Source organism: Erpetoichthys calabaricus, chromosome 11, assembly GCF_900747795.2.
Source record: "Erpetoichthys calabaricus chromosome 11, fErpCal1.3, whole genome shotgun sequence".
NCBI classification, from domain to species: Eukaryota; Metazoa; Chordata; class Cladistia; order Polypteriformes; family Polypteridae; genus Erpetoichthys; species Erpetoichthys calabaricus.
In genome coordinates, this window is record NC_041404.2 from 35,705,068 (window position 1) to 35,725,012 (window position 19,945).

Genomic DNA, 19,945 nt, shown 5'->3' on the forward strand with positions numbered 1-19,945 from the left:
CCATAGAGACTGTCTGTGAGTGTGTTCACTCTGCAGTGGACTGGCACCCAAAACCTGCTGGGATAGGCGCCAACCTCCGTGCAACCCTGCTCAGGATAAGCAGGTTCAAAAATGGATGGATGGAGGAGGAGGAGGGTGGGGAGGAGGAGACATGCTCTGATCACAGGGCTTTGCCGTACTCACCACATGGCAAACCACCCGGATTGAGATCCAAGTGCAGCGGGTGACACCTCAGCACCACACTGAACAGTGTGTATATTTAAAAAAAAAAAAAAAAAGAAAAAAAACATACAGTGGCTGGGGTGCCAATCCTGCCACCAACCCTCCCAAGATTTCCCTGCAAGTTGGAGGACCTGCCTGCAGGTTAAGGGCCTTGATCAGGGGCCCAATTAGAGTAGATGGATGGATAATGGAGGACAACCACAGATATGAAGAGTTTAAAAACCTTGGGATCTGACCAGTAAGACCAAGAAAAGGCCAACATGTTAGTCTTCACAACATATTTACTCACATCGTTAGTTATTTACAAATAATGTTAAAAACAGATAAAGGATTGAAAATATGTTCCACTTTCAGAGAAAATTTTAAAAGACATTATTACATTGTATGTTCCAAATTGATAAACGCGAAGCTTTATTTTTTTGTCTCTCTGCTTATGCCCTTCCATTAAATTATGTACGAAGCAGGCACTTGGCACTGGCATGTCTGGTAACCAAGTAGGGCTGAGGTCGAGTAATGGAAATTCAGGTAAATGAAGGACATAAAAATCAGCAAAGTCACAATATCACAAAAAATTTGTCACCAAGAGTATCAACTGTAAAAGGAAAAAAAGAGTCACCAGCATATCGTAGTCAATGAAGTCCAGGTCATGATGTTCCTGCCAATGCTGAACGTTGGTGTCCTGGCCTCCTGAACCCTCTCAGATATCCACCATGGAAGGAAGGGTGCTGGTTGGCGTAGTGGTGCGGCCCCCCCCACCATCTGGGCCTTCAGGTTCCCGGTGTCCTTCTCATGTAGAGTTGTGTCACAGCGGTCACTAAAGTTCACCCTTTCCCCCCCCAGAGTGTCTTGCACCCTTGTAAATTAGAAAAAGGGAGGGGGGTTGAAGGGGCAGTTGGGGAAATGGCTGAATGAATGTTTGGTTACATTTTAAAATGTCCAAGCAATGTTGCAAAACATTTTAAGTGCAATTTATACAAAACACTTTAATAAAGAGTTGTTCATAACAATTGGCAATTTAAAAACAACATAATTCACAAACATTGATGCAAGTACAAGAATTCTGAGAACACATTAAAAGCAAAATATACATTTAAACTTCAGTAGATTTTTTCTTTTTGTACATTACTTTGATTTGCATCTGTCAATTTCTTACCTTTGAATAGAAATGTGCGAGAGTTCATAATGAGGTCTATGCTTATTATCACATTTACAAAACTTTGTGCTGGATGAGAGAGTGCATAGACAGATGACACCATAAAAGTGTATTAAAATGAGAATTAAATGTAACAAGTACTGTACAGTATATGGGGACTGGTCCCAAGGATAAAAACAAATGCAAAACTCACCGAACAATTTATTAAAATTACCTTTTCAAAGTGTATTGCTACTGAAGTCCCCACTAGCTGCTTGCGTGGCTAAGCCGGAGTTAAGACTCGTCAGAAAGGAAACACAAACAAAAAATCAGGACTGCTGAAGTTTAACGGGGATGGAGCTAAGACCCAATAAAATGCAATATGCAGAATAAAAAAACGTCCAATTCACAGCCGATCCAGAATGTCCAGGGCTTTTTTTTTTTTTTCCCCTTATGTATTTTATCAAATATAGTCGATAGTTTTAGATAAAAAAAAAAAAAAATGAAATCCGTGGTTCGATTTTCCTCCGCAGTTCTGGTCAGTGTTTGCTGTGGGCCTCTTCTTGAGAGGAGTTTGCAATTCCATTCTGATTTTGGTTTGAGCCCGATCCCAAGCCATACAGGCGCCCACAGTATTTGGCATCGTCAATGTTATCTTCAAAGAATAACTAAAAAATAGTAAGACAAAACACATAGAATTTTCAAAATACCCACTATATTTCTATACAAAAAAACAAAACAAAATGGGTTTTCCAGAAATATTTGGCTGACTAACAAATAAAGTGAGTCCTCATTGCCAACTTTTGCCCGGTATGAAGACTAACATCAAACCCCAATCAGAATGAAGCTCGCCTGTTGAACACCTGCTGTTACGAGTGAACGCTTTCACAATCAGTTACTGTGCACGAGACTCCAACACCAGGCTTGATCTCAACAGCTTTCTTGATACAGTAGTGTGTGAGAATCGGTGTCCCTTCTCACCCGTGTTTGAGAAATGGGCGGAACAGGATGGTGAGAAAAGCAGGAGTAAATCTCTCACTGTTCGTTATGGAGAAACTGGGCCTTCAAGGAATTCTCCACCCAAGGAGGATTTACTTGTATACAGTCGGGTCCGTAAGGATCTGCACAGTGACACAATTATCACATTTGTGGCTCTCGGCACGTCCAGCATGGATTGGAAACAAAGCAATGAAGATGTGATTGAAGTGTAGACTTTCAGCTTTAATTCAAGGAGTTTAACAAAAATATTGTATGGGCTGTTTAGAAAAAGACAAGACATTTTGATACATGGGCCCCCCTATTTTCAGGGGCTCAAATTATTTGGACAAACTGATATACTCAATACTTGGCTGAGAATCCTTTTATAGTCAATGACAGCCATTAATCCCAGACTTCAGGCAATCTCCAAGTGCTGGTTTTCCACCCTGGTGATGCTTTGCCAGGCCTTTACTGCAGCTGTCTTCAATTGCTGCTTGTTCAATGGACTTTCTGCCATCACTTGTGTCTTCAGTAAGTGAAATGCATGTCCAATTGGGCTGAGGTCAGTTGATTGACTTGGCCATTGAAGAATCTTCCTCTTCTTTGCCTTGAAAAGCACTTTGGTTGCCTTCACAGTATGTTTTGGCTCGTTGTCTGTCCGAACAGTTTTACAGCATTGTGAGCCGATACTATAGCCCTGTACGTTTCAGAATTCATCTTGCCACTTTTGGCAGCAGTCTTCTCATCAATAAACATTAGAGACTCCCATTTGCAGGAATGGTCAACTGCCTCCACCCTGTTTCACATATGATGTGGTTTTCATCAGATCATGAGACTTTTTTTCTCCATATTCTTCTCCTTCCAGCATTCTGGTATATATCGATCTTAGTTTCCTTTGTCCAAAGAAAATTGTTCCAGAACGGGACAGGCTTTTAAAAGCGTTTTCTGGCAAAGTCTAATCTCTCCATCCTATGCTTGAGGATTACCAGTGGTTTGCGCTTTGTGTTAAACCCTCTGCCTTTACTTTTATGAAGTTTTCTCTTGATTGTAGACATTGGCCATCATAGGTCTATCTTCTGAAGAGTGTTCTTGGTTTAGCTAATGTTGTAAGGGAGTTCTTCTTCACCAAGGACATAATTCTGCAATCACCTTGAACAGCTGTCTTCTGTGGTTTCCCAGGCTTTTCTATCAAATGGTTGATTTGACCACTCCTTGGGCCTCATGTATAAACGGTGCATACACACAAAATTGTACACAAGCTCACTTCGAGATGTATAAAAACTAAACTTGCAGCAAAGCCATGCATATTTTTACAGCAGCCTCACACTGCATATGCAAGTTTCTTCTCCGTTTTGCAAAGTGGCGGCACCCAGCGTCAATGCAGTGCTACTGTTTCTGTGCGGTGTCTCTTTCTTTTGTAGATTTGCATCAATGGCATGGGATTTATCAAATACACCGACATTAGTGGCCTATCGTTTAATTCACCTGATTGTAATCATTCTGTAACAATATAACGGTGCACAGAATGGCCAAACTCTTCCAACTACCATAGCAACTTTAGCGTTCTAAGATGACATTGCAAATGGAAGAATAAAAAGAGAGTGCATGTTTATATGTGATGATGACTGGCTTCTAAGTCAATTTTGATTTTTAAGAGCTATCCTCTTGAAGCTGTGTGCTGAACTGACACCAGCTTTACAAAGGCAGACTTTGAGGAATTGTGTTCTACCTGCTCCTTTGCAATTTCTGTCCACTCTTGGGTTTTTAGCCACAGGAGCTTTTCAATGTGAACTTGCTGAACAATTGGGTATTTCACAATTGTCGCTGAGTCACGCCATGCCAGCTGTATAGGATGGTATTATCCACTTGTCATCCAGATATATAAAATTTCCTTACAATGTGGTTGAACTGGAAAACATTAAAAGTGCAATTCGCAGCAACATCCGTTTTTTCCAAATGTTGTTAAGAGGTTGAGCTCTGAATCATGAGCCTGCCTTTTCCTATGAAGCGTCTCACTTGGACACCTGGCATGTTCTTGATCTATTCTAGTAATTTCATTCATTAGCTCGGATACCTTCTTGGTTTCCAATTTATTTTTGTGGGAAAGATATGACATAATCTGTCCTCTTAAGAAGGCCTTCAGGGTTTCCCAGTGTGTTCCTGCAGAAACCTCTGAGAGTGTATTTATCTCTAAAAAAAGAAATTGATTTGCTTGGATATAAATTCTGTACATTAAAAGTGCAATTCGCAGCAACGTCCGGTTTTCCAAAAGTAATCTGAGCAGTCGACTGCACACACATATTGCTACTGCAATGGCACTGGACAAGTCACATCAACCAGGGATGAATCACCAAAAGAATGAGCTGTACATAAGTGTTCACAGCCTTTGCCATGAAGCTCAAAATTGAGCTCAGGTGCATCCTGTTTCCCCTGATCATCCTTGAGATGTTTCTGCAGCTTAATTGGAGTCCACCTGTGGTAAATTCAGTTGATTGGACATGATATGGAAAGGCACACACCTGTCTATATAAGGTCCCACAGTTGACAGTTAATGTCAGAGCAGAAACCAAGCATGAAGTCAAAGGAATTGTCTTTAGACCTCTGAGACAGGATTGTCTCGAGGCACAAATCTGGAGAAGGTTACAGAAACATTTCTGCTGCTTTGAAGGTCCCAATGAGCACAGTGGCCTGCATCATCCGTAAGTGGAAGAAGTTCAAAACCACCAGGACTCTTCCTAGAGCTGGCCGGCCATCTAAACTGAGCGATCGGGGGAGAAGGGCCTTAGTCAGGGAGGTGACCAAGAACCCGATGGTCACTCTGACAGAGCTCCAGAGGTCCGCTGTGGAGAGAGGAGAACCTTCTAGAAGAACAACCATCTCTGCAGCAATCCACCAATCAGGCCTGTATGGTAGAGTGGCCAGACAGAAGCCACTCCTTAGTAAAAGGCACATGGCAGCCCGCCTGGAGTTAGCCAAAAGGCACCTGAAGGACTCTCAGACCATGAGAAAGAAAATTCTCTGGTCTGATGAGACAAAGACTGAACTCTTTGGTGTGAATGCCAGGCGTCACGTTTGGAGGAAACCAGGCACCGCTCATCACCAGGCCAATACCATCCCTACAGTGAAGCATGGTGGTGGGTAGCATCATTCTGTGGGGATGTCAGGATAAAGGGAAATATGACTGCAGCAATGTACAGTGACATCCTAGATGAAAACCTGCTCCAGAGCGCTCTTGACCTCAGACTGGGGCGACGGTTCATCTTTCAGGAGGACAATGACCCTAAGCACACAGCCAAGATATCAAAGGAGTGGCTTCAGGACAACTCTGTGAATGTCCTTGAGTGGGCCAGCCAGAGCCCAGACATGAATCCGATTGAACATCTCTGGAGAGATCTTAAAATGGCTGTGCACCGACGCTTCCCATCCAATCTTATGGAGCTTGAGAGGTGCTGCAAAGAGAAATGGGCGAAACTGGCCAAGGATAGGTGTGCCAAGCTTGTGGCATCATATTCAAAAAGACTTGAGGCTGTAATTGCTGCCAAAGGTGCATCGACAAAGTATTGGCAAAGGCTGTGAATACTTATGTACATGTGATTTCTCAGTTTTTTTTTATTTTTAATAAATTTGCAAAAACCTCAAGTAAACTTTTTTCATGTTGTCATTATGGGGTGTTGTGTGTAGAATTCTGAGGAAAAAAATGAATTTAATCCATTTTGGAATAAGGCTGTAACATAACAAAATGTGGAAAAAGTGATGTGCTGTGAATACTTTCCGGATGCACTGTAATTAGCAGAATGTAAAAACAGGCAATCCGATGCAGCATTTATTTTTAAGCAATTCATGTAATTTGTGGTTAATATCACATAGTACAGCCCTTATATTCCTTAGTTCATTGGCCACATCTCTTACAATATCCACTATTACATTTTGTGACTCCAGGACAGCGCCTGTCAGCACATAGCCAGATGGTCGCCCAGCAGTTTCCAAGGCAGAGGTGTGTGTGCAGCCAGTGCCCAAATATGTGCTTGGTACAGCAGCACCATCACTGCCTGGAGTTGTGTCCTTGGCCCAGGGGTCAGCTTTTGTAATATTGTCCGAAACAGATGGTGGGCTGTGATTTGCCTTTTCATGTCGACTTTGATTACTGGTCACTGTGTGACTTTTTGAAATTGAACTTTTGAGTGTCTCTGCCAATGCTGTATCACTCCAACTTCCTTTTGTTGCTTACACCAATGCTTAAGCCAACAAACAGCACATTTTTCCTTGCCTCCACTTCACATTCACTGAAATTCTTTCTTTTCCTCCCACGTGCTTTTGTCTTTATCTTTTCACAAAACACTGAATAGAAGGGGCTATTTATTTTGATTTGTATATTCAAATATGCAAAAGTCTGGGAGGAGTCGGGGTGGGGCTGTAGGCACATGCATGTGCAATAAAATTCATGTTGATTTTGTTTTATAAAGGGAAAGTGCATAGAACTTTGCTTACACACAGTTTTATGCATCTGGATTTTTATACATATGCACATCTCCAGTTTTGTCCTTATGCCAGGTTTTAGTATGAATTCTACGCATGATGTTACACAGGAGGCCCCTTGTGTTTCTGAGATCTTTCTAAAGGATTTGTTTTGTTTTCTCGGTGTAATGGCCTGTTTTTACTTGCACAGACGGTTCTTTGGAGAGCTCACAGTGACAGTTTCCAGACGCAAAACACTTGGAATCAATTCCAGACTTTTTACCTGCTTAATAGTTAATGAAATAATGAAGGAACTGCTCCGACCTGGCTGTGAAACAGCCTGTCAGTCAAATGTCCAAATACCTTTGAGCCCCTGGAAACAGGAGGGGTGGGGGGTTTAAGATAATGCAGAAAAATGGCTGTCATTTCTAAATGGCCCATACGGTATTTTTGGTAACCCTTTAAATTAAACCTGAAATCACAATGATTGTTGCGTTTCTAATCCATTGTGGTGGTATATAGAGCCAAAAATATGAAAATTGTGTCACTCTGCAAATACCTATGGACCCGACTGTATGGTACTTACTCCATGTAGTATGTAGTGATGGCTGAAAAAAATTATTAATGTCATGTTTTCATGCAGAACAGAGACAAAGTTTCTAAGAAAGTCTATGGTGACCAATGATGGACAACAGCAAACCATATCAAAAGTCCATGATAAAATCTTGTTACTTGTGTCGTCATGTGAAGTCGTCCAGTCAACACCCCAAACTTGATTTTAATAAAATAATGTTAAATAAATCACTTCCACCAAACAATTCACAAACAAAAATGAAACTCACTTAGATATGAAGGAACATTTGAACTGACACAGCTCACCTCTTGTCATTACATTTATATTCACATTCAAAACTGAAGCACCTCTGGTTTATTTAGTGGTGGAACTGCATGGGTGAAGTGACCTATGTGACCTCCCGATTATTAAAGCCTCTCGTATATGCACAGGTTAAGGCAGAATCTCTTCTTAATGATGTTTTCACTCACTTTTCTTTAACTTTAATCAACAGTTGCTTACATCTCGAAGTAAAACTTTGCACTGTTGATATCACTTGAAGTGCAATGAATAAGCGGATACTGGGATGGACTTGTGACCAATTGGTTGGCGGGGAGGGTAGGTCTTTAACTGAAATGCTCATTCATGTCTGGGTGCACTCCATTGCTGTTCAGGAGAACTTTTTTTCTGGAAGGGATTTACTTGACAATATTAAAAAAAAAAAAAAAACGTGTTTGGGAGTGTACAACTGGATGACTTCACATACGGATTTACGCAACACGCACAACGTGATTTTTTTTGATGGACACTCATATTTTTTGCTGTTGTTCAACACTGCTCACTATACAGTGATGATCCATCAGAAAATAATTTATCTGCATGAAAATGTAAGATTTTTTTTTTCTTGCCGATCAATATACACGACTTCAAGAAAATCATGTCAAGTCATCTTCTAACCTGCTTAATCTAGACCAGGGTAACTGGGGAGCAGGAGCCTAACCCAACCTAACCCATAGGGCACAAGGCAGGAACAAACCCTGGACAGGGCACCGGTCCATTGCATGGCGAACACACACACCCACACACTAGGGCCACTTTAGCATCACCAATTCACCTAACCTGTATGTCTTTGCACCGTGGCAGGAAATCAATGCAGACAAGTGATGGAACATGTAAACTTCACATAGAGAGGACCTGGGGCACAAACTCCGGTCTCCTTAGTGAGAGGCAGGATTGCTACCACTGCGCCACCATGCTGCCACTTCAAGTAGGCAACATATCAAAATTATTATTTTTGGGTGGCGTTGTCCTTCAATGTTTTTGTTCCTAATGTTTTTAAACTTAGTCTTATATGATTTTCAGTTAAAACAACTCAACTTAACCTTCTGGGCATTTAAAACTTTCCTTTGAATAATAAGATTAAGTCTGTTTAAATAAAAGCTACATAAAGATTTCTTTTTTTGTAAACAAGAAAGACATCATCCATACTGGACTAGCCTTCCACTAATATTCAGTCATATTTCAAAGGCCTATTTTCTGGTTGAAAATATCACAATCTTGTTTTTTGCAGAGCCAGCAGAACTTGGATGACAGGTTAACAATGTGACATGCTACTGCCCTACATTACCTCTTTCATTCTGAAGAAAGCCATCCCCGTGAGTAACGAGTCAGAGCCTGCCTGGTGCTGTCGTCCAATTCGCTTTAGCTCTAGCTGGTCTGCTACCTCCTGAAGACCACCCTGAAAAATAATAAAAAGCCATATACACAATACTGCTGAAAATTTAATGAAAAATGGTGTTTGGGAGAAAATGTAGCTTGGTGTAAAGTTTATTTACAGCTGGCTCAAAAAATACATTTATCAGATAGAAGAAATACAAGATCATCCTAAAGTAATCAGTATTCATAAACTGTGTAAACAACAAAAGGGTAAGAAAATCAACTATACAATTTACTATTTCAAAATAATCTTGCTTCAAGATTGTACTACATACAACCAGGATTATTTGGATTCACACAGACAAAGCAGGACTGTAGCAACAATTTTCCCTAAATTCTTATGTCTGAACTACAATCAGGGCTGTGGAGTTGGAAGCAAAATTGTAATATATAATGTATTAAAATTGCCAATTCCACATATACTAATTCAATTACTACTTTTTCATCTTGTCCCTTAATAAAAATATAGCCTTGTTAATTTTTCAGGTTCTTATGTTTAATGCTACTCAGTGTTTGTAACTTCTTAAATAAATTATATGATAAAGCCAAAATGGCATCACTACAGCCTTTACACCAAAAGTATAAGAGGCTAAGGCACTAAAAAACATCCAATTATTCACGTTGGCCATAATGAAATGTCTTGTGTGCTTTCAATCAACATAGTAAATGTATCTGTCTAATTACATCGAGTCGATGGTACTGTAAAATGAGGAGTCAGAACAGAAAGTTGTGTGTGCCGACTCTATAGCCCTGGTTACAGCGCCAATCTGTTACTGATGATAATTTTCCAAAATATTAATAAAAAAAATTATGTAATACTGAATAGTTTATGTATATTAAGTTGAAGCAGTACCAAAGACACAATTTTCATTGAACTTGCTATTATAGTATTGTACATGCAGTCTATTTAAGCAACTCTCAGTAACTTCAACATAGCACAAAACAGAACCATAGACACTACAATTTTCAGTTACGTACACTATTACAGCAGGAAAAACATTTGTCCGATCTCCATTTTTTTTTTTTACATATTAATCTAGTAAAATCAAAATTAAATAAACACAATTCCGAGCTGTGGAAATTAATGTTAATATGAACCCTTATAAATACTGTTTTTATTTTTAAACTTGAAATATTTATACCTTTAGATTCTTACAGCTCTTCATTAGATATTTAACATCATATATTGCAGGAAAAAACAGGTTCAGTATCTGGAAAAATTCATGCTCCTCCTCTGGCAGTCGTGAGTCAGTCAAAAGTTTGACTAAGTAACCAAAGTCATAGCCACTGAAATGAAACAAAAATATTATATGTAATGTTAATGAAATTGAATATATAAAAGTTTGTTCTATCTACCTAATCTATTTGACTCAAAAGGAAATTTATCTTTTACAGAAGCTTAATAAACACAAAAATATTACAACGAACAACAATGGTCTTCAGTTATGGATAACTCATGGTGATGATCAATGCTGGACTCATGACCGACCATTTCAGTTGAAGTGATAATAGTTGTTGATGTAGTAGGGATGGTATGGTGGGAGTGATCATTGGAAAAAGGTGACAAAGGGAAGGAAAATCTGTGTAAAAAAAAAAAATTGGTTCAGGGTGTTCGCCGAGTCCACATCCACTTCTAGCACCTGAGCCATGGATTGTTTGAGTCCAGTAATTATACCCAGTCCATTCCAGACATCTTTCATATTCTGAGTAGGTCTGTTTTCTGTTTTAGCTTTAGTACTAGGGTGTTGTACCGTGTTAGCCATTACGGATGTAGTGAGAAGTCAAGCAGAATGACACCTTTTATTGGCTAACTAAAAAGATTACAATATGCAAGCTTTTGAGGCAACTCAGCCCCCTTCTTCAGGCAAGATGTAATCAGTGTTTTAGCTTTGTAAACTTATGCTTCCTTTCCTTCACTCAGCTTTTATTTTTCCAGTGTTCGCCATGCGTCCTTCAAAGCGTCTTTGTCAACAGATTTGATTGCTTTTTAATTTTTTTTTTTTTTTAATTATTATTTAATAGACATTTTAGCTCCTTAGTAATCCAGGGCTACTTGTTTGGAAAGCAACGTCGGCACAAAAAAGTAATATAGTCAGTGATGCAGTGGGCTGTGTCCCTCACTATCATCCTCATGTGATTCACATTTCCCAGTCTGTCATTTGGAATCAGTCATTCATAGCCATTTCAACCTCCAGGTTCCACTTGCTCAGCTACCAGGTGGAAACTGGTTGACGTCTAAGAATATGCTTATAGCCACAAGTAAGATGGATCATCTTGTGGTCATATCTTCCCAAAGGTGCCAGGTGTTCACACTTAAAGGCATTTTTAACATTTGAAAAGAACAAGTCCAGCTTGTTATTTCCTAAAGTGGAACATGACACAAACTGAGAGAAGTTTGTCATTGTTCATTCCAAAGTTACATGATTGAAGTCATCGCATATTATAACTGCAGAGCCAGAATGACTCACCATTAGTGTGTTAGTAACATTACCTATAAATGTAATGAATTATTATTATTATTATTACCTAGTCCCTTTTGCAGAGGGAGGAATATAAACATTAGTAACAATGATATAACTTCTCTCCCAGGACAAATAAAGTAAATGAATTCTGACAGCCAGAAATTCAATGTCCTAATTACAAATTATTGTTTTATCCGAAATATGCTCCCTTTAACACTAAGGAACAGGGTCTCTGACAGCCTGAATAAGATGAAATTTATCCAGCATTAAAACAGTGTCAGGAATATCAGGTTTAAGTCAGCACTCTATAATACATAAAATACCAAGATACTTGTAAACACCGCAACCCTCTAGGAGTGAGGACATCTTATCTAACTGCATTCAAATATTGCCCATAATAATAGATGGCAGGCAAGTTCTAAATCCTTTCTGCCATGTTTTAGTTCTTGAACCAGCTTTCTGATCACTCTGACTTCGGACAAACAACTCTTGCGGTACTGTGAAACTGAGCTACTTAGGCACTCATGAATGCAGTGCTAGTACTGGATTACGGGAGTATTTAGTACACCCCACTTTTATGTTCTTGGTATCTCTTACGATTCAATGTGTTTCAGATGTACAGTAAAAGGACCTTTCCGGTCCTCTTCACAACCTTCCTCAAGTTCACAGCTCATTCAAAAGGCATCTGAGATAAGCCAGCGCTTAGGTTTGCGTTGTCTGCAGCAGATCATCAGTAAATTTAAAATTCATCCAATTTCTAGTGGCTACTGTTAGTGACATGCCAGACACCAAATAATATCCAATTGTAATCAAAACTAGCAGCTAGTAAAACAACTTCACAAACAAAAAGAAAACACACAGCTTTAGTGTTTTTTTTTTTTTTTAAACTTTTGCAGATGCATACACAAAGCCCTTCACAACCTCCAATGTATACAAAAAAATGCACTGAAAGTTTTTCATTTACAACAATTATTTATGTTTAGGTACATACCTGTGAAATGAGAGCCATTTAACATTTTCACACAACACCAAGCCGGAGGTCATTAGGAGCTCTGCAAAGTAAAGTGTATCAATGCCTTCTTCTTCATGCTTTTTAAACTGAAGCCCGGAGTTCTGAAGTAGATCTATGGAATCTTGGGAATACATGTCTTCCCTAAACAAACAAAAATAAATAAATAAAAAATAAACACCAAAATTAAACTGTAACCCTTCAGAAGGCATAGTATTAAAACATACAGTTACAAAGAAAAACCTAGACATAAAATGCTGCAAATTAGCTTTAGTATCATTCTTGCTCAAGTAGTATGCAGCTCTTATTCCATGCACAACTACAGGGTAGTTAAACAAAAATGGACATTGAGGTACACCATAATTTTATGTAGTACATAACTGGCATAAAATGTATTTATATTTTAAGCCTATCCATTAATTATTGAATTCACCTTATCTATACAGGGTTATAGAGACAGGATCATACCCGTAAAGTATTGAGTGCAACGCTGTAACCAATCCTGGGTGGGGTGGAAGTCCATTACAGGACACACTCATAAACAAGCCCACACAGAACTACCGGTCAATGCAAAATCTTTTGGATATACGAGTAAAAGCTGAAGAAAAATTGACACTTTGTATGGTGTTTGCACATTCTCCGACAGCACTGGGGCCAGTCTAAACTTTAACCAGATAATTAAAAGGACACATTTTGTTATGTCACAACTTTTCACTCATTAGTGATATCAAAATAAGAGCCCAGAAGCTATAAAGATAGAAAAGTAGATTGATGACAAACATTTTTAATCAGACAGAAAGTTAACTTTGCAGATGAACCAAACTACGTGGAATGGCAAATAACGTACAATCCACTGAATTATTAGAGAGGGACTTGGACAGAACACAGGTTTGGGCAGATGAAATTTAATGCAAGTAAATATAAAGTGTTAAATGTAGGAAGTAAAAATGTTAAATCTGAATACACAACAAGAGGTCTAAAACTTGAAAACACACCTTATGATTCGGACCTGGGAGTCACAGTGGACTCATCAACGTCCAAATAATGTATAGAAGCCACCAAGAAGGTTAACAGAATGTTAGGTTATTTAGCACAATGTGAAGTCGACAAGCCAAAGGAGTCTATGCTTAAGCTTTTTAATGCACTGGCGAGGCCTCATTTGGAGTCCCGAGTGCAGTTTCGGTCTCTGTCTACAAAAAAGACTTAGCATTGCTAGAAAAAAGTCTTGAGAAGAGCCATTAGCTCTTACTTCTCAGTCCCAGAATCCACCTATGAGAAAAGATAAAAATGGGTTTGCTTTTCAGTTTAAGAAAACAGGAAATTAAAAAGGTGACATGACTGAAGTTTTTGAAAATAATGACAGAAATTAGTACAGTGTATGCCAGCTGTTAATTTAAAGCAAGTTAAAAAAGAATACACACACATGGACACAGATGGAAATCCAAGGGCAGGAATCACACACATACTATAAAATTTCTCTTCACACAGAGAGCTACTGACACATTGAATAAATTACCAAATAGTATGGTAGAGAGTAAGACTTTAGGAACCTGCAAAACTCGAGTTGATGGTATTTTGTAGGAATTACACAGACACAGGCTTTGTTAGGTGGAATGGCCGGTTTTCATCAAACTTTTTCTAACGTTAAGTCTTTCGCAGATTACCCAGTCTTTTTACTTTCTCGTATGCGAAGTATCAGGAAAGTATTGTAATCTTCCAAAAATTCGATGTCAAGATTTTGATTAATCTAAACGTTTTAGGCCTCTCTGACTTTCTCGTATACAAAGTGTAGGGAAAGTACTGGAATCCTCAAAAATTTCATATTGAGACTTTGATGAATTGAGACGTTTTAGACCTCCCCGAGTCCGAAAATACCACTGTTGTTATTATGTCTGTGCGTGTGTGTATGTAAACATGATAACTTGAAAACACTTTCACTTGGGTGAACCAAATTTTGCAAACAAGTATTTGGTACAAACATAGATTTCTATCAACTTTTGGGCTATTTCCAAAAACTGGAAGTGGTACTTCACCTTTTATTCATGCAGCTGCTGAGTCCGATTTATTCAACTTTACTTTTATAACAATTGTTCAGTATATTATTAATATGATATGTTGTCGATGGTTCTTTAATGTATATAATATAAAAATACACACATTGTCTTGTGGTTTACTCCTCAATATCCATCCCCATATCTGAGTATACGAGAAAGTCGAGGGGACAACACTTCCGATTTTTTAACTGCTTTAATAAGATGTCGGCACTTGCTTTTGTCATGTCATTTAATGTCTCACTGTTTGTCAGATACAGTATATCTCCTAGTATACATTTTACTTCTTTAAGAACAATCAACATCATTTTTGTAAAAAAGGCATCCATTGATCTTTTGTCACCCTTCTCTCTAAAAATTGTATTCTGTAAGTTTCATCATTACACAGTTGCAAATGGTATCAAATGACCCTATCCACTATTGGCTACCATGTTATTTACACCTCGCTGTAACCAAGCAGTCAAGCTACAATGAAGTAAAAAGCCCTTCACAAAAAGTCATGACAGCGAAAAGCATACTTTGTGAAGTGTCACTCAGTTTTGTAAAACTTTCACTATTAGTAATTTATGAGACTGCATTCAGAAACTTGAGGCACACACCTAACTAAATGGCAAGTTCCCTACACAAGTCAAAATGACATCTAATTGACCTCCTTGGCATTAGACCCGAGCATCACTTGGGCTGTAAAAACAGTGCTAAGAGCATTAGTCCCAAGTATCACTCTGGCAACTGTACAGACGCGTCTAATGTAAAACCCGAGGTTTACTCGGCCTGTAAAAGTGTCAACAACGTTAAGTGCTGAGCGTTACTCGAGCAACGGTGTAGGCGTGTCTTGTGTAAGTGGCAGACCCGAGCGTTACCTGGGGAACAGCGTAGACATGTCTTCTCCAAACCTCATGATGGCATCTTGTAAGAAACGCCTCTCATCAGCAGTGATGACAAAGTGAATCTGACATCAGGCAGTTAAATTAAAATGGTCAGTCAAACTGAAAGTGATTCTGGGAATCCAAAAGTGACACTCGCATCACTTGCACGTGTTCAGTGTGCTGTTCATGTTATTATTATAATTATTTGTACAATTATTATACTTTCTACACTTTTGACTTTGTATTTTTAGTGTTTTGCTTATTTTACAGTAGAAAGATGGGATTTAATAAAAATGTCAGTAACGCTAAGGTTAGTTAAAACAAACATGTAGCATTATAAGGTCTCAAGCATCAATCTCAGTTAAAATTAACACCACCTACGTTAAATTGAATTTAAAGTTAAATTGCCAAGTTGTTGTTCCAGGGGGATAGTCTCCATCCTCATTCATAAAAGTCAGCCCAAGTTGGATAATTTTCAGTAAGTCTACATTGCACCGCAGTAGCTGATACTGGTAATCCACAGTACTCCTAAATTCCCCAATTGGTCTGACAACTACTCCAGGAAATTCTGTGTCCTGCAGTTAAAAACAAACAAACAGGAGTTTTTGTACAATGAAAATTAACCTTAAACAGACCATTTTTCTAATAGAAAGGAAACCAATATTAGAGGGATACAAATCTCCCACAACATCAGTCAAAATATGCAGTCATGAAAAATAACATCTACTACTCTAATTTAGTAATAGCTCAGAGCCAGCATCACGATACTTGGCATACTTAACTTGGCGTACTTAAGGACATAATGACATAGAAGTGTGTGTTGTCTTACCATAGCAATGTAATTGTAATTCTGAATAATCTGTCGAATTTTCCTCATTTCTTCTTCTACGTTGCTCGCCCAAACTTCGCAGATAATCTGGCTGGTATCTGCAAGTGCGGCTGGCATTTTGCAGTGAGGGCAGAAAAAGTGAACGCTCTTTTGCTTTTACAATATGATGGACTGATTGCTCTTCAGACCTTGTGATAAAACAAGAAAATGACAGTGTATTTATGATCAGCCCGTACAGACGTTTAACTATATTTCATTGAATAGTAATCAACCTAAACTATACCTTTTTTTTTTTAAACAAGTATTACAATAAACAATAATATACTGTAAACCAACAGCTTCAAAAACGAGGTAAAACTTCACATTTAAAAAGTAAAAGAAAACACAATGTAGATTATTAGACAGTTATTTGCTTTTTAAAGTTTTTAAAATTCCATATAGCTGCCACTACCAAAAAACATTAAAACTTAATAAAAGTTGGTGCAAGTGACACAAACTGTTTTCTATTGTACCTTGTGAGCTCAGAGTGACAACATACCACATTTCCAGCACATTCGTGCAGCAGAGAATATTTACATGATGCATACAGGAATAGGAAATCATACTTAATCAATAACTTCTATCTGGGAGTAAATCTATTTTCACACTAGAATGCTATGATAAAGGGATATGCTTTGTGTCTGACCATTTAAATAAGGAATGTGTTTTATACACTTACTAAGAATTTACAAACCAGCATAATATTGTAGTGAAGCTTAAAAACTTCTTTAAGGTTATTTATGCAATTCCCAGGATTTTTAAAATTATTTATAAAAGTGCATTACTTATATTCTCAGAATGATGAAAAGGTTCCAACTCTTTCAATAAACATTGTTGTATTTTCAGACTGCAGATGTAACAGCTTTCACATCAGGAATGCCTTCCTTGTAACACATAACTCCACTTGCAATGGCCACAATAAGATTGGAGTTCCACAATAGGGTGGTCAGTGCCATATAAACTTTAACTGTCAAACAAGGTTAAAGAAGTCCACTTCAAAATCAAAAATAATTTTTACCCAACTGATGGATTAATTCGTAAGTATAACATTAATATGTCCTCAAAGTGTAGTTTCAGTGCAAAAGAAGGTAAAACTCTTTCACTTTTCTTTATTATTGTACCTACTACAAAATAGTTTTGATACTTTCTAGAATGACCAAAAAATCTATACCAGTCTATTTAAATGTTCCTTTTTCAATTAACACATCTTTAAATAAAGTGATATAGAAAATATACTTGGATAATATCATACACATATTATAAGTGTACATTTCAGAATGTTAGCTCATCTACTGCACTTTTCTGCATGGACATTGAAACGTTAGATACAGCATTAAGAAAAACTTACAAAACACAAAGGCACGAAAAATGAGAGCTTCTTCGCACTTTTCTTGACAGAATCCCTCCTTTACTTAATGGTTTATCTGTTGTGACTCTTGTATATAAATTGTTCTTTATTTTTAATGTTTGTGTACTACGTTGATAGATAAATTGAATCACTGCTTAATTTTAATACTACTACAATGAAAACTGTGATTATTAATAATAATAAAATCATACTTGGTACGTTTCTAATGCAGAAATTGAAACACACTGAGGCGCCGCGTTGACGGAATAGACTTGAAAATCCCCCAAGAATCTCTGCATCAAGTGCCGGGAAAATAATTACGTAACTTCGTATCTGACATAAATATGAAACGGGACAGCAGTCTACCTCACATCAACGTATTCCTCGAACATTAAATGTTACGTCGACGTTAACTTCCGTTAAATGTCATAAAACAGCGCATCTTCCAACTCGATAAAAAAACCGTTTTGAAACACATCACTAATTAAAACGGTAACCTTCTTCCTTATCTGAATAAGCAGCAGATATATACATATTTTATCATAATAATGATAATGTGCAAACAGACCAAAACGTACATTTAGACGTGTCTAAAATGTTAGAAAAAAGCAAAATACATTGCTTAGTTTGATTCACTTAAACGGAAAAGCAAAATAAGGTTTCTGAATTCCCATTCCAGGATTTTGTTAAAACAAACCAAATACTGTTTTTAAACAGACTTCGAAAAACGCAAGCAAAAAAAAAATACCTGAATTAGTCCTGCGTCTGTTTAATTAGTTTATATCAAAGCTTCCACTTAAGTGCTATCTGTATTTATGTGGAAGAGTGAATTTTCCAAGACGCATGCGCATTCGTTTAGCCCGTAACCTATGGCCTCACTTCCGTGTCTGTATATCGCCGAGTACACGCGCCTCCTAAATGTTTGACATTTACCGTAATTTCAATACATTTCTCGGTTATTTTACACAAAGTAATAACTTCGAAGAAAAATAGTTAATTGAAAATGTACATGTGCAACTCACAAGAACAATTCCAATAATACAAAATGATTACTTAAGTAGTTTGCTGGAGAGTAGGATTTTTAGGGACCCTCAAATCTTGATTTGATGTCATTTTAGCCCAGTGCTTCTCAAACTATTTTGTTCCAAGGTCTCCTGCCACTCCCCATAAATTAAACTTAGAGAACCAAATTATAATAAAAATTCATTAGTCTTGGGTACTAATCCCGTCTAAATGGGGATTTAAACAACATTGATTCACTTCTCTGCTGAGACTAAGATGTGCTTTTAGCAAACTGAAAGACTAAAGGGCACTTTCCTCCACAAAAAAAGTAACGAAACTACAGTGTAGCACAGAGGCAACACTAATATGAAAAGGAGAGTAAAGGGAAGCTTTGGTATTTTTCTTGTATCGTGACGCAAATCGTATTTTTGTGACGCAAGACGGAAAATTTACGATTAGGCACCTAATAGGAATTTTATGATTAGGCACCCAAAGGGGACTTTAACATTAGGGACCCATAGGTAACTGTGCTCCACCCCCACTAACTTTAAGGTTAGCATTTGTTGCTGGGGAAAGCCAGTCTTTGTGTCACGATAATAGAAAAGCGTCAAGATAATAGAAAAGTACCAAAGCTTTTTCTAACCTTCTGAGAACTTGAGGTCCTCGTATCCCTCCAGACTATAAGGTCCTAGAATTTTCAAATCAAATAACTTATTCCATGGCCCTCCTTGCTGAGGTCACAGTTTGAGATTAACTGTTTAAGACAGTCTAGGCGAACAGGATGGATAAGCTTGAGCTTCTCGTCACCATTGTTCAAATATTCTGAAAAGCAACACAACGCTAGTAGGGGCCAGGTGCCCGTTATTCAAAATATGCACAGATCATAGATGGAGGGCTTTTTCTGCAGCATATAAATCTGGGAATTTGGGATTAGTTTACAAAAGTGAAAGACAGCTCTCCTCTTTTTTACATATTGACTTTTATATTCACAATTATTTTGTAGTTTAGGTCTTTTCCATGCAATACAAAAGTAAGCAAGTACACATTTCTTTCTATGTTCATATAGCTAAAATTGTACAAATCTTACCAAGATATGAAGGTAAAAATGAATTTTTTTTCAAAGGAATCATTCATCCATTTTTTCCAAAATAAATAAATGTTATTTTTCATTTCTGTAGCTGAAGCATAACCCCATCTCTGAATGGGGAACTATCCCGTATTGCAAAAATAATGTTAGGTTTAAATTTCTTCAAAAGGCAGAATGGAAAAAGCAGGAGGGCGTC

General features: G+C 37.9%; 1 protein-coding gene across 1 annotated transcript; it reads right to left on the reverse strand.

The window, feature by feature from the left end:
• Positions 1–485: 485 nt before the first annotated feature.
• cnot8 (CCR4-NOT transcription complex, subunit 8) lies at positions 486–18,542 on the reverse strand. The gene is made up of 7 exons (XM_028812937.2): positions 18,409–18,542; positions 16,274–16,461; positions 15,826–16,019; positions 12,510–12,671; positions 10,199–10,343; positions 8,968–9,078; positions 486–2,022 (listed from the first exon to the last, which is right to left on the reverse strand). The coding sequence occupies exons 2-7, from the start codon at positions 16,388–16,390 to the stop codon at positions 1,894–1,896; spliced, it is 858 nt and encodes a 285-aa protein (XP_028668770.1). The 5' UTR covers positions 16,391–16,461; positions 18,409–18,542; the 3' UTR covers positions 486–1,893.
• Between the last annotated feature and the right edge of the window lie 1,403 nt (positions 18,543–19,945).